The sequence below is a fragment of the Brachionichthys hirsutus genome, chromosome 15 (genome assembly GCF_040956055.1).
Source record: "Brachionichthys hirsutus isolate HB-005 chromosome 15, CSIRO-AGI_Bhir_v1, whole genome shotgun sequence".
NCBI lineage: Eukaryota > Metazoa > Chordata > Actinopteri > Lophiiformes > Brachionichthyidae > Brachionichthys > Brachionichthys hirsutus.
Genome location: NC_090911.1, coordinates 886,510 through 899,859, shown reverse-complemented (window position 1 = coordinate 899,859; position 13,350 = coordinate 886,510). Strand labels below are relative to the sequence as shown.

Here is a 13,350-nt window from a genome sequence, read left to right as displayed (position 1 = left end):
GACATTTATTCATGGATTAACAATTTAACTATTTCTTTATTTATTTTAAAACAATTATATACAATCCAATACAAATATACAAATAATAATTAATACAAGTAATTTTATGATGAAACAAAAAAATAAAAAATCATAGTTAAATGAATGTGACTGTCTGTGCTACTGGGCGAATGTTTGTGTGTAGAAGTCATGTGACTGCCCATTGCATGCTGGGAAAGGATCATCAGAATGTGTGGGAACAGCGACATGATACATGAAAGGAGAACGCAGGCGTTTCATGGCTGCTTCGTCTCTCCCAGTTTGGCCCAGTGGAGCCCATTCCAGAGTTGGGTGTGACCGTGGAGCAGCTGGAAGGGGAGCCAGCCCAAGATGACGGATTGCGTTTTCCACCAGCCGCGGGGAACCTTCCAGACCCCCCACCCGTCATGCCTCTGCCGTCACCCGACAGCCACCTGCAGCACCAGCACCAGCGGCAGGTGCGTGTTCAGACTTTAAAATGAGGTTATCGTTAAGTCAAATGAACATCTATCGCCTCTGCCAAGGAGCTTCTGATTGGCTGGTGTCTCTCCGTTGGTTTGTCTGTGTGTCTGTCAGCAAGATGACTCAACGTTACGGATGGGTCGTGATCGTTGGGAGTGTTACCGGGATCAGATGATTGATTACATTTTGGTGGTGATCCAGAAGAGATGCTGGATTTTGGAATACATACTTTAACATTTTTGGTAACATTGCCGTCAATGGAGTTTCAAAATGTGTTCCTCAATATCTCCATCGATTATTCACTGATGTTTATGGAATGTGACACAATCATGAAGGGTGGGGGCATCAATCTTACCACCAAAATTGCTCTGGCCAATAGGTCACTCCTTCCTTGACGTGCACACTTGTTGCACCGTGCACCTGCAGTCATCGCCCCCCTAAACAGGAAGACATCAGGACAGTGAAAGAACTTGCTGAACTTAAATATTGGATTAGCGTTTCATCGGGTTTCATTTGGATTCCCTCTGTGCAGTTCGGGGAGAACCGGCATCTGCTGCAGGCCTTGAGAACCCTGCTGGAAGAGTTTCGGGACGAGCTGCTGGAGGAGACGACGCAGCGATGCCAACTACAGCAGTCCTACGCCAATGACAAAGCCGCCTGGGAGGTGAAGTGGGCGGAGATGAAGTGCCATGTCGCGCAGGTACAGGTGGCATCTCAGCACCTGCCTTAAAAGAACACGACACAGTATGGCGCAGGAAACTCGTGGCCTGTTCAGCAGTGTGGCATAAGCATGCTGCCTTCTCCACGCGTGAGATCCCAGTCAGGGTTTACTGGTGACCAGTAGAAAACAGCAACTGTTTTCGTTATCCTCTCCTGCCATTGCAGCCACTCCATTTTGAACGGGCAGCAAAGAAGGGAACGAGAGGCCGAGGTTCTGAGAAATGGTCACAAGTAACAAACAAGTAGAATCTACAATTCAACCGCCAAATTTGATCAGGCACTTGCTTGGCAGCGAGTAATTCTGTCGGTGTGAATTAATTTGTTCAGAGCTTCCGTGTTTGATGTGCCTCTGAAGTATTTCTTCTGAACTGGGCAGCTGTTCAAATCCAGGGTTCTTGTCTTGTAATCCAGGGTTCTTGTCTTTTAATCCAGGGTTCTTGTCTTTTAATCCCGGGTTCTTGTTTTTTAATCCCGGGTTCTTGTATTTTAATCCAGGGTTCTTGCTTTTTAATCCAGGGTTCTTGTTTTTTAATCCAGGGTTCTTGTCTTTTAATCCAGGGTTCTTGTCTTTTAATCCAGGTTTCTTGTCTTTTAATCCAGGGTTCTTGTCTTTTAATCCCGGGTTCTTGTTTTTTAATCCCGGGTTCTTGTATTTTAATCCAGGGTTCTTGCTTTTTAATCCAGGGTTCTTGTTTTTTAATCCAGGGTTCTTGTCTTTTAATCCAGGGTTCTTGTCTTTTAATCCAGGGTTCTTGTCTTTTAATCCCGGGTTCTTGTTTTTTAATCCAGGTTTCTTGTCTTTTAATCCCGGGTTCTTGTTTTATAATCCCGGGTTCTTGTCTTTTAATCCTGGGTTCTTGTTTTTTATTCCAGGGTTCTTGTCTTTTAATCCCGGGTTCTTGTCTTTTAATCCAGGGTTCTTGTTTTAATCCAGGGTTCTTATCTTTTATTCCAGGGTTCTTGCTTTTTAATCCAGGGTTCTTGTCTTTTAATCCAGGGTTCTTGTGTTTTAATCCAGGGTTCTTGTCTTTTAATCCAGGGTTCTTGTGTTTTAATCCAGGGTTCTTATCTTTTATTCCAGGGTTCTTGCTTTTTAATCCAGGGTTCTTGTCTTTTATTCCAGGGTTCTTGTCTTTTAATCCAGGGTTCTTGTGTTTTAATCCAGGGTTCTTGTGTTTTAATCCAGGGTTCTCTCTATATGTGCCGAAGCCGTTTTGAAGGCTTCGTTGGCTCGTTAACGCAGCCAGTCACCTGAGTTTTAAGTCTGACTCCTGGTTTGTCTGTTAAAATAAGTTTCCTTTTCTTGGAGGTCGTCGGCTCCTCTTCTTCCTCCTCAGTTGTCTTTTTCCCATTTACAAGCGCTAAACTCTAAAAGACAGTTGTTTTTTAATAATTGTCTCTAGTTTAGGGCTGTTATTTTCACCAACGTCTCATGTGAACAAGAACATTCACAGGCGAATGTTACGTTGGAGAAAATCGGGTTATTTTTCAAAATCTACTGTAGATTAGATTATTTAGATTGTGATAAATCAAGCCAACATCATTGTGTCTTTGTTCCTTGGTCAGTTGGAGGAGGAGGCTCAAGGAAAGTTGCGAGGTGAAGCACAGGGAGGTGAAGGAGGACCAGCCAGAGACCCTGAGTGGACGTTGAACCCCGATCGCGAGGAGCACCAGCGTCTGCTAGCTGAGAGCCACAGCGCCTCCTTGGACCTGCGATGGAAGCTGCAGCACGCAGAGAAGCAGTGGGGCCTCGAGAAAGCCGACCTGCTGGAGCGCTTCAACACAGAGCGGCAAGAGTGGGATGGCGGCATGAGGGAGCTCCGCCACGAGATGGAGCGGGTGAGAAAGAGGAAGGGCTGAGAGTGAGTGAAGTCGTCATAGGACACACTGGTCTAATGTGTCTCACCACAGGCTCCGTTTAGTATCACACTAGGAGGCCGTTTTTGTGGGACGATGTACCTGTAAATGTATTTTTTTCTTCTTTTTGGAGGAATTTTTAGGAATTTTTGTCATTTCTTAAAAGTCAAGGTTTAATGTTCATTCTTGGAAACATCATTTCTCATCCATTCACATTTATCAACTGGAAAGTCAAACAATCGGTTTCCAAAATATTAATTTATGGTCAAATAATGCCATATTATTGGTCATTTTAATACCAATAATCAATTGATAAATTAACATTTGAGAATGTTAAAGTTCTATAGACAATGGCCTTCATGGTTTCTGAGCTGTCAAGCTCTGTGGGCTAGCGAATAAGACACGTGTAGCTTTCTAAACGTTTTACGATCACACATGACAGAAAAAAAGCAGTAAAAACATCAGGATCAAACGTAACTTTCTTTCTCATGAAGAAATTATTACCTGAATTAATATATTTATTAGATAGAATGTTAGGGTACACGTACAGTCAAACAGTAGCATGTATTACAGTACACGTACAGTCAAACAGTAGCATGTATTACAGTACACGTACAGTCACACAGTAGCATGTATTACAGTACAAGTACAGTCAAACAGTAGCATGTATTACAGTACAAGTACAGTCACACAGTGGTATGTATTACAGTACAAGTACAGTCACACAGTAGCATGTATTACAGTACAAGTACAGTCACACAGTAGCATGTATTACAGTACACGTACAGTCAAACATCCTGTCTAAGAGGAGCATTTCTAAAAAGCTCTTGCGGTCTTGTTTCCATTGAAAGTCCTTCGTACATAAATCATCGACATGTAACAATACCAATAAAATAAAAATAAATTACTCCACAGATGCAAAATAACAATAAATTAAAAAGACACATAATATGTACAACGTAGGTGGACAAATAAAAAGGGAGGGGGGGGGGGGGGGGGGGGGGGTTGATCCGGAGAGAGTCGTGATGACTATCTCCGTTTCTGTCCCCCTGAAAGGTGTATTTTTAGGGCCGTTTTGAAGGAGGCCAAAGAGGTGCATGTTTTGAGGGCAGGAGTCAAACAGTTCCACCCTTGGGGGGCAGTATTGTAAAAAGATGATTTACCCATGTTAGTCCTATAGGAGGGGGTAATCAGGTTGTTGTTTGAGCTCCCTCTAGTGTTGTGGCTGTGGGTGTCACTAAATCTTTGAAGGTGTTTGGTTTGAATTCAAGACGGCGCGGGTTATCCCTCTATATAAAAAAGAAACAAATTAGAACCTGGCAACTACCGCCCTGTTTCCAGCCTTTGCTCCATCTCAAAGGTTATGGAGAGAATGATCCAGAAGCAAATCAACCGCTACCTCATAGAGCAACATTCTAGCTAATAAATCTATTCTTCTCTCTTCTTCTTCAGAGGAAAAATCAAAGTGTCGACAGCAGTGGTTAAAAATCCAAGTAACATATCTTTATGCAATTAGAACTCTATTTGTAGTCATTAAATGGTTAGACCCCCTAATTCCAATGTGATAATCTGCTTTCATTTAAAGTCATTAAAGTTGGATTGTGAAACGCTTTACTCATTATTACGCACGTGCACGCTGACCTGTCAGAGCCACCACCTCATACTTGTGTCTTTATTTGTGCAGATGCAACGAGAACTGAACGCCCGCCAAGGAGAAACCAAAGATGTCGAAGATGGCGCAGGTGTGTTTTCTCCTCAGGAAAGTCCCTGCAATGCACCCCAGTCCCCGCTCTCCTTGTGCGCCCCCTGCACCATGCGCTCCCACTCTGACTCCGAGGCCATTCTGGAGGAGCAGGGGCCTGCAATGAGGCTGAAAGGCCCGATTGAGAACCTGTTCCTGGACGCTCTCTTTCTGGATCCCCTGAGTGGCCCAGAGGTCCCGCCACCCTCCAGACTGGAAACTGAGAAGAGGTTCCCCTGCATGGAAGAGGTATCCATAACCAGTCAAATCAGGAATTTAGTCATGTAGGGCTCGAACGAGTAAAACTCGATTGCACAAATGTATTTACATTTTTGGTTTCTATCTAGCACCATCATTAGGTCAAACATTTCATGGTTTCTGGATGAATACCAGCAAAACCGATGACATCGCATCGCCCCATGTTTTACATTAATACTGGGGCTCAGTTGGTAGAGCGGGTCGGCCAGTGGTCAGAAAGTCAGTGGTTCGAATCCCAGCTCTGACTGTCCGCATGTCAAAGTGTCCTTGGGCAAGAACCTGAACCCCAAATGTCTCCCAGTGGGGCTGGCAGCACCTTGCATGGCAGCGGTCGCCCACTGGGGTGTGAATATGTGTGTGAATAGGTGAATGTGAGGCCTCGTGTAAGACTTTGAGCACCGCAACGGTGGAAAAAGCGCTTCATAAGTGCAGAACATTTAGTGTTAGCCGGTAAAACCAGTATTTCATATGGAAGTTAGTTTCGCAAATGTTTCGTCGTCATGGCTTTATTTTATTGTATCTGGTGTTTATTCACTGTTTCCCTGCTCTTCCACTGAACTGAGGGTGCAGTTCATTGACTCCAGTTCAGCATTCAAAACCACCAAGCTCAGAGACAGTGGGCACAGGACTGCCCTGTTTGATTGGATCCTGAACGTCCTGGTGGGGGGGGTGAAATGCTAAATGCACTGGATTTATATAGCACTTTCTACGCCTCACATTTATCCATTCACGCACACCAGTGGGCAGATGCTGCCATGCAAGGCACTACCAGGCCCCCTCGTGGGCAATTTGTGGTTCAGTGTCTTGCCCAAAGGACACAGGCATGTGTCCACGTCAGACAAAGGGCCTGACACGCACAAATAATTCTGTGGTTGCACGCAGCTATTGTTGCTAAAGTAGCTTGCGAGACCGACGGTGACGAGGCTGCCGACGGAGAGGAGGTCAGAGCCCAGTTATCTGGATTCCAGGACGGTATCCTCAGTTTGAATGCCACCAAACCAGGGAGCTGATTGTGGATTACAGGAAAAGACCAGGGGAAAAACACCCGCTCGCTCCATCAATGAGATTATGATGAGTCAGCAGCTCCATGCTCCTTGAGGTGGACATCAAAAAGGACCAGACTTGGCCCGAGTCACTGCACAGACTCCATGGCAAACTCAGCCAGACAACGGTCTTCTTCCTCCAGGATGCGCTTCAGCTTCTACAGGTGCACCTTAGAGAGTATCCTGACTAGCACCCTCAACCTCAAGGATCCTTCAGGGTGAAGAGGTGGTGAAGTCTGCTCACGGTGCTGCCCTCCATGGAAGACCTCTGCATGAAGTCCATCCCCCCCCCCCCCCCCCAGCCATAGACCGACACAGCACATTGTGGAATGATATGCACCCACAATGTTGCTAAATTGAACATCCTTTCATTTTTGTGTGTGTGTGTGTTTTAGTTTTATTCTACATTTGTGATTTGCAACCAAAAATAATGATGTTGATAGATAATAATGGTCTTGTCTGAAAAACAACAACTTTTTTTATTGCAAATCCATTTTTGGTTTGATTGCATAAAAAGAAACAAATTTCTCTCCATATGCCAGCGACTGTTTTTTCAGGTGATTGTTTTGCACAGGTTAATGAAGCTTTGAAGAATCTTGAAGCGACTCATTTACCTCTTGGTTTCTGTCACTTCTATGGTGTTTCAGGCTCTGAATGAGATTTCAGAAAGAGAAGGTGATCTTGAGTGCAGAGAAGAGGAGATGAGTGGTGGAAGTCTGCTCAGGTAACCTCATCATCACCGTTTCAATGCCTTTTCATTGGCAGCAGTGAGGAAGTGATGTGAATGTGATTCTATTGCCTTCCTTGTTACTGTTTAAGCTTCCTTCTCAAAGAGAAGATGGCTTGTTAAAACCTCCTTAGATAGTTTCACTACACTGAAATGCATTCATTTAGAATACGCTGAAAAGACATTTCCTCCATGGGGAAATAGAGGCGATGAGATCTAGACTTGGTTGTGACGTTTACTGTTGTGGTGTTTATTTTCAGGGCCCCGACTGAAGCTATTAATTCAGTATTTTGTGTCCCGTCCAGAGCCAAGTCGGTGTGTTCCATGAGTGACTTCCAGCGCCTAATGGACAGCTCACCGTTCCTCCCAGTCAAGACTCGCCACAGCGATCAAGGCCAAGAGGACATCACCCCGCCTCTGTCTCCAGATGACCTCAAGTACATCGAAGAGTTCAACAACGAGGGCTGGGACTTCCCATCAGCCACCTCTGGCCCAGGTCTCAGACAGGAAGTGTGGATTGACAAAAAGCTTGAGGCCCGGGGAGGGGAGCCGGTTGTTGGTCCATTCCAGCAGTCCTCCTGGTTCCTCACCACCAGCGCCACCCTGACCACCAGCACCCTGAGCAGCCCTGAGCACTGCCACAAGTCCCCACTGAGGGGCGACGGTGCAGGCTCCACAGAGGTGGGAGTGGATCACCGTGGTATTCACGTCCTCCGTAGCCCTTCGAGACCTGGGGCAACGGAGCGTCCTACTGTCCAAGACTCTGACTTCCTGTATGCGAAAGGAAGGGGTGTGGGCGATGCTATAGTGGGAGCCAGTGGGCCAGATGAGGTATTCAGCAGTGGGCGGTGGCCATGTGGGCTTTTGGAGGGTGGTGGATTGAGGACTTCTCCTAACCAACCCCCCACAGTGGGCTACACCTCCTCTCTGGGTCTTCAGCTTTCCAGAAATATGAGTGATGATATGAAGGAGGTGGCCATCTCTGTGAGGAACGCCATTCGCTCTCCAGCAGGCCCCTTCACGCGGGACACTGCCTGCCAGACAAACGGCTTCACCACTCGAGGCACTCAGACCACCCAAACCATCAGTGTGGGGCTGCAAACAGACCTGCTGAGGAACCTGACCAACAGCCCCCACCGCTGTCTCACGCCAAAAGGTGGCGCCACTCCCGTTTCTTCCCCGTCACGCAGCACGAGGAAGGTGCAGTACTCCCCTGTCATCCAAAGCAAGTTTGAGCGACCATGCTGCTCGCCAAAATACGGCTCACCCAAGCTTCAGCGCAAATTGTCCACTTCCAACAAGGCCGATCTACCCAACGCCAGCCGTGCTCCCACCCCCACGACCCCGCAGAAGGGCAACAATGAGTCGGCGTGGGCGCGCTCCACAACCACGCGTGACAGCCCCGTCCATACGACCATTAACGACGGCCTCTCCAGCCTTTTCAACATCATTGATCACACCCCATTGGCCTACGACGCCATGCAGAAGTTCAACAAGTCTCCAAGTCGCTCTCGTGGTACCCCTCCCTCCTCCACGGAACCCAGCCCCACGCAAGGGACTCACACATCCGACCCAAGGACTGCACAAGAGAGCTTGCGGATTGCCCGGGGGCGCTCGCCCAGCCCTGTGCAGCTGATCGTGGAGACCCAGGGGGACAAACACTCGGAGGTGGGGAGCATTCGGCAGGACTTGGCCGCGCCACCAGGCTACACACTGGCTGAAAATACAGCCCGCATCCTCAATAAGAAGCTGCAGGAGCAGAGCGTCAGCAGGCAGGTGGACTCAGAGGGCAGAGGACAGGCTGGATGCATGGAGGTAAACACACACATGCAATGACGTCTGATCTGACGCTGTATTAGAGACTTTACCTTGGACTTTTCCTGTAATCAATAAAGAGAATGGTGAATGAGAGAAAAGTCATCATCAACTATATATGTTAATGCTTTCCTCTCAGATCAGCAGCACTGAGACAATGGTTCTGTCAAAAGTACTTATCCCTCTTCACTAATCGCCCGTCTCCTTTAGCCGCTGTGTTGAGACACATCTTTTCTCTAATGTTGTGACCTTTTTGGTGCGTGGCTTTTATTTCTTTGCTTTCACAGAGTTCCAGCTGAGACCTGCTTCGTGTGTCAGACATGAGTGTAATGATCTCACAGTATTGATCTCTCAGTGATTTCAATTGCAGTTGCAAAGTGGCAGAAACACTTCTGCGCACGTGTTGCCGAACACGACGGAGGTGTAAAGTGAGAAGTCCGTCTGCTAACTGCGAATAGGTTCGATTGCTTTTCCTTCCGCAGCTTTGTTGATCATTTTGGCTCGGTATTTTCAGAATCGCTGCTTTATTTTAAATTTTCACGTATTTACAGATTTCCCCGTACAGAAATACGGGGAAACCGTATTGGTTGACGGGCATGCAAGGTGTTCATTATGGACAAACTATGATTAGCAAAGAAGTGCAACAACAGAACCCCGAGGGCTCTGCTCGATGTCACCTCGCCTGCGTTACCAGGCTGGGGAGGGAAGCCCCCACCGTCACCGCGACGTATCTGCGCCGGAGGAATTCCGTGACACGTCGTCGCACATCGGCTGCTTTCCTCGTAGCGATATGCCGGAAGTGAAAACAGGGAGCACGCCTGCGCTGCTCGTTCTCCAGCTTGCTGCTGGGGGGGTACGGCATAGTCCTCGACCCGTCACCCAGGACCAGTTCGCCATGGGAGGCCCTGCAAGGAGCATGAAGTTCCCGACAGAGTTCCTGGAAATGGCGACAATGTGGCAGTTCAAGGCCGAGACGAGCATTCATGCTGAAGGAAATTAATTTCACATATAAAATAATCACATATAAACTTCCCTTTTAAGATAATAAAATGACTTGGGGCAGCAACAATTGTCTTATGTTAAGTTAAATCTGCAAAACAATTCTTTAAAAATGGGGCCAATAAAATGATTGATTTATTAGATTTAAAACGATTTATACGTCTTGTTTCCTAAATGATGAATACTATCACAACTTTGATGACCTCTTTTCTTCTGCTGATTGATAAACTGACAATATGTCAAAGGCTGAAAATAGGCTGAAGTACCTGCAGTATAAGAAGAAGGTACTTGTACGTGGTACTGGTCGCATTAAGGGGGGAAACGATCCTTAAATCCATCAGATCAAACTGTATCTGTTGTGCCCAAACTGGGAGGGTGGATGCACGTTTACTTCCTGTTTACTTCCTGTTTACTTCCTGTTTACTTCCTGTTTACTTCCTGTTTACTGCATGTTTATTGAGTGGTACCATTTAAACCCCTTTCCCTCTGATATTCCAGATGATTTTCCTTTTTGACGGATTGAAGTGATTAACATTTCCCGCTCTATCCCCCCCCCCCCCCCCCCCCCCCCCTCTCCTACCTGTTCGCGGTGCTCTGATCCAGAACCACAATGTCACACTAACATCTCCTTGGGGACTCTAACTCTGCTTGTCTCCACGATGTAAGTTCCTCTCCTCCTCCTTATCCTCTTTGACCTCACTAGCCAGACGGACTTCACGCCTCATGCCCCCCCCCCCCCCCCCCATTCATGCATGCTTCACAGGCCAGCCGTGAGACAGTGTGTGTGATGCCATCCGAGTCGGCCATTCGTCTGTTTCTTCGTGTTAATGCGAGCATGCCTGTCCCTCTGTTGTTTTTTAAAGGATCTTTTGGTGTTTTTTGCACGTCATAGTCCATTTACCATCTACTATGCTCCACTATCATACATTTATAGGTTAATTAGATGCAAGCCTTCAACCAGAGGTGTGAGGAAGTCGCGTTCTGCAGCTAGTATGAGATCATGAGTTCATTAAGATGTGAAGTCCACATCCCGGCGACATCGAGAGCTGGTCGCCACTAAGGAGCCGTCGCCTCGCTCATTCAGCTCACAACATGAAAAGCACGAGAGGTTTGGTGGAGTTGTGCGTTTTTTGAGCTACAAATTTGTTGCTGATCAAATGAAACTTTACTGACTGACAGAAGACGCATCTTCTGTGTTCCTCTGCACGGGTTGGACTTAGGTTCTAACGTTGTGTTTCTACCAGGCCCTCCTCCTTTGTGAGCGCCTGGACAGACTGATGCGTCCTGGTCTTCTCTTTCCTCTCACCTCTCACAGTTTCTCTCATTTCCTCCACTAACAAAGACTGGAGAAGACTGACGCTTGTTTTAACCCACCTATCAGTATTATATTACCTTGTTACTCTGCCCGCTCCTGCATGCTCTGCGGCGTGATCCACCATCAGAACACTGTAGGTGGTGTACCCCCCCCTTGCTCTGACTCTTTTTTTGTTTTGTTTCTTCTATTGCTCAGAACCTTCCTCGCTCACCGGTGGCTCCCCCCCTGGACTCCTGCTTCCTAAGACCCGCGCGTCCGGCCAATCGCCGACCCCCCTCGCGTTGGGCTGCCCACTCCCTCCTCTCGCAAAAGGAGTGAGGCATCAAAGAGGAGCGTCACCTTCCCATCACCAGGACAGAGGAAAATCATCGTGGAGGGTGAGGAACCAGCGTGAGGCCTTCCTCTACCTCGTCTCACCTTCATCCACTTCAGCCTAAAAGACTCAGAACCTCAGGAAGTCCTTCTCCCCTAAATCTAGAGACTCTAAGAGACGGAGCCTGAGGGTAATGTCGTGGTTTAAACCCTCTCAGTAACACCAGCCGACGATCAAGGAACCAGAACTAGTCTTTAGCAGAACCTGGAATGTACTGCATTTCCACCAGAGGCACTTACTCGTCATCCCGTGTGTGAATATGTATTTAAAAAGTATAATTCAGTCACAAATCTGAACCTTTCTCGGGCCAGATGTTATATTTGTATCTGTTTACATTTTTTTCCCAGCAGGCTTTGAAGCTCAACTTGTTGTGTGGAGTGAAGCAGAGGAAAGACACAAGCTTGATGCAGAAACACATGATGTCATTTCTGATAAAAGCACATTTATTTTTACATTGGGATGCGTGTCTGTCCAAGCGGAGACGGTCGTACAAATATCCGTCAAGTATTTGCATGCCTTTTGGACACCAGCACTTTAGTGCATGTACAGATGAGTTCTAGTCCTTAAACCCTCAGCTCTGCTAGGGGGGGGGTCGTGATAGGAAATATCGATATTGTTCCTACCAAGTTTCCGTTGTTCCTATTGGATAAGAATCATGTTTTTCTTTTAACAGAAAAAAAAGGGATTGTCGGGGAAAAATGAATGTTAAAAGAAAAGTCTGTCAAAAGTCTAACAAGCTTATAGTCTAATGTCAATAATGAATGATAATAAACATGAATGTGTATTTAAACGTTTACATCCATACTTGAAAGTTTTCTCTACGATAATGGTTGGACTCAGTTCATCATAGATTACACACGTTCTTCCGTAGGCTCCTGTCACACTGATCCTGTGTGTGTGTGTGTGTGCGTGTGTGTGTGTGTGTGTGTGTGGATTAGAGTGGGTTCCGACACACACACACACTGAATGTGAATAAGAAGATTGAGTCCTTCCAGAAGACAAATCCTCTTGCATCACTGTCATACGTGCGTCACCTTATTGTCCAGCTATATTATATAACTGTGTTATATAATTTACAGAGTTTATTCACGGCACTCATTTGGACTTTGTGACGTAATATACTGATAACGGCATCAGAAACATCGTTATGGATCATTTCCATTCAAAAGGAGACGTTTAAATGCAGACAGTGAAGTTTGTTTGGGAGATTGATTCAAGATGAATAAATGATCTGTTTAAATGTATTTAGACAAAGACATGCGATAAAGTGGTGCTTTTTCTGGGGTGTGCCTCGACACCTCCCAGAGGGGGGCAGCAGAGAGAGCATCTCGCCACTATAAGAAGTAAATGCATTCTGCTTGTACTAAGTGTATTTGTATTTGCTGCATATATGGAGGCAGCAGACTCTAGTTTCTCCGTCCCTTTCCACCAGAGAACTCTGCGCTTGGGTGACTTCAGAGGGAGCCGAGCTGCTTGTGGGAGAGAGAGGCGTGATGAGGAGGGCGAGCGAGGAGCGCCGAAGGCCTCTGAGTACTTCAGACAGTCAGATCCATTGAATAATTCATGTAGAGGAAGAAGAAGAGGCTCTGCTTTTACTTCCATCCGCTCTGAGAGAAGCCCCCGACTGCTGAATAATTTACTGCAGCCCTCAAGTAGCAACGCACGCACACACACACACACACACACACACACACACACACACATACGCACGCACGCACACACACGCGCTGCTTCTGTCTAACACTGGACTCTGTTTTAATGTCAGCTGCTGCAGCAGGAAGAGTGAGACCTATATCCTGCTAAATGTTCAGCCCATTACAAACTCACGCCTGCTGCTGCTGCTGCTGTTAATGTAAGGAAGCTTGAAGCTTTCCGGCGGTGGTGCGTCGGCCTGCTGGAGGTCCTGAGGGGAAATGTCAGTGTTCATATGTTGAAGACATTTCATATTTGGAGTCACGGTTAGATTCGATGAATTTTCGTTGTAAGTAAAGATGCAAACCTCTTTTTTTAGGAAGGCTCATT

General features: G+C 46.6%; 1 protein-coding gene across 1 annotated transcript in view; it reads left to right on the top strand.

The window, feature by feature from the left end:
- The window catches only part of LOC137904532 (microtubule cross-linking factor 1), a 38,341-nt gene extending 27,068 nt beyond the window's left edge, over window positions 1–11,273 (top strand). Inside the window, exons 9-15 of the mRNA XM_068748726.1 lie at window positions 300–482; window positions 1,013–1,180; window positions 2,767–3,039; window positions 4,742–5,047; window positions 6,747–6,823; window positions 7,132–8,641; window positions 11,151–11,273. Coding sequence (XP_068604827.1) covers window positions 300–482; window positions 1,013–1,180; window positions 2,767–3,039; window positions 4,742–5,047; window positions 6,747–6,823; window positions 7,132–8,641; window positions 11,151–11,273 — 2,640 coding nt within the window. The remainder of the gene's footprint in view (window positions 1–299; window positions 483–1,012; window positions 1,181–2,766; window positions 3,040–4,741; window positions 5,048–6,746; window positions 6,824–7,131; window positions 8,642–11,150) is intronic.
- Window positions 11,274–13,350: the final 2,077 nt, after the last annotated feature.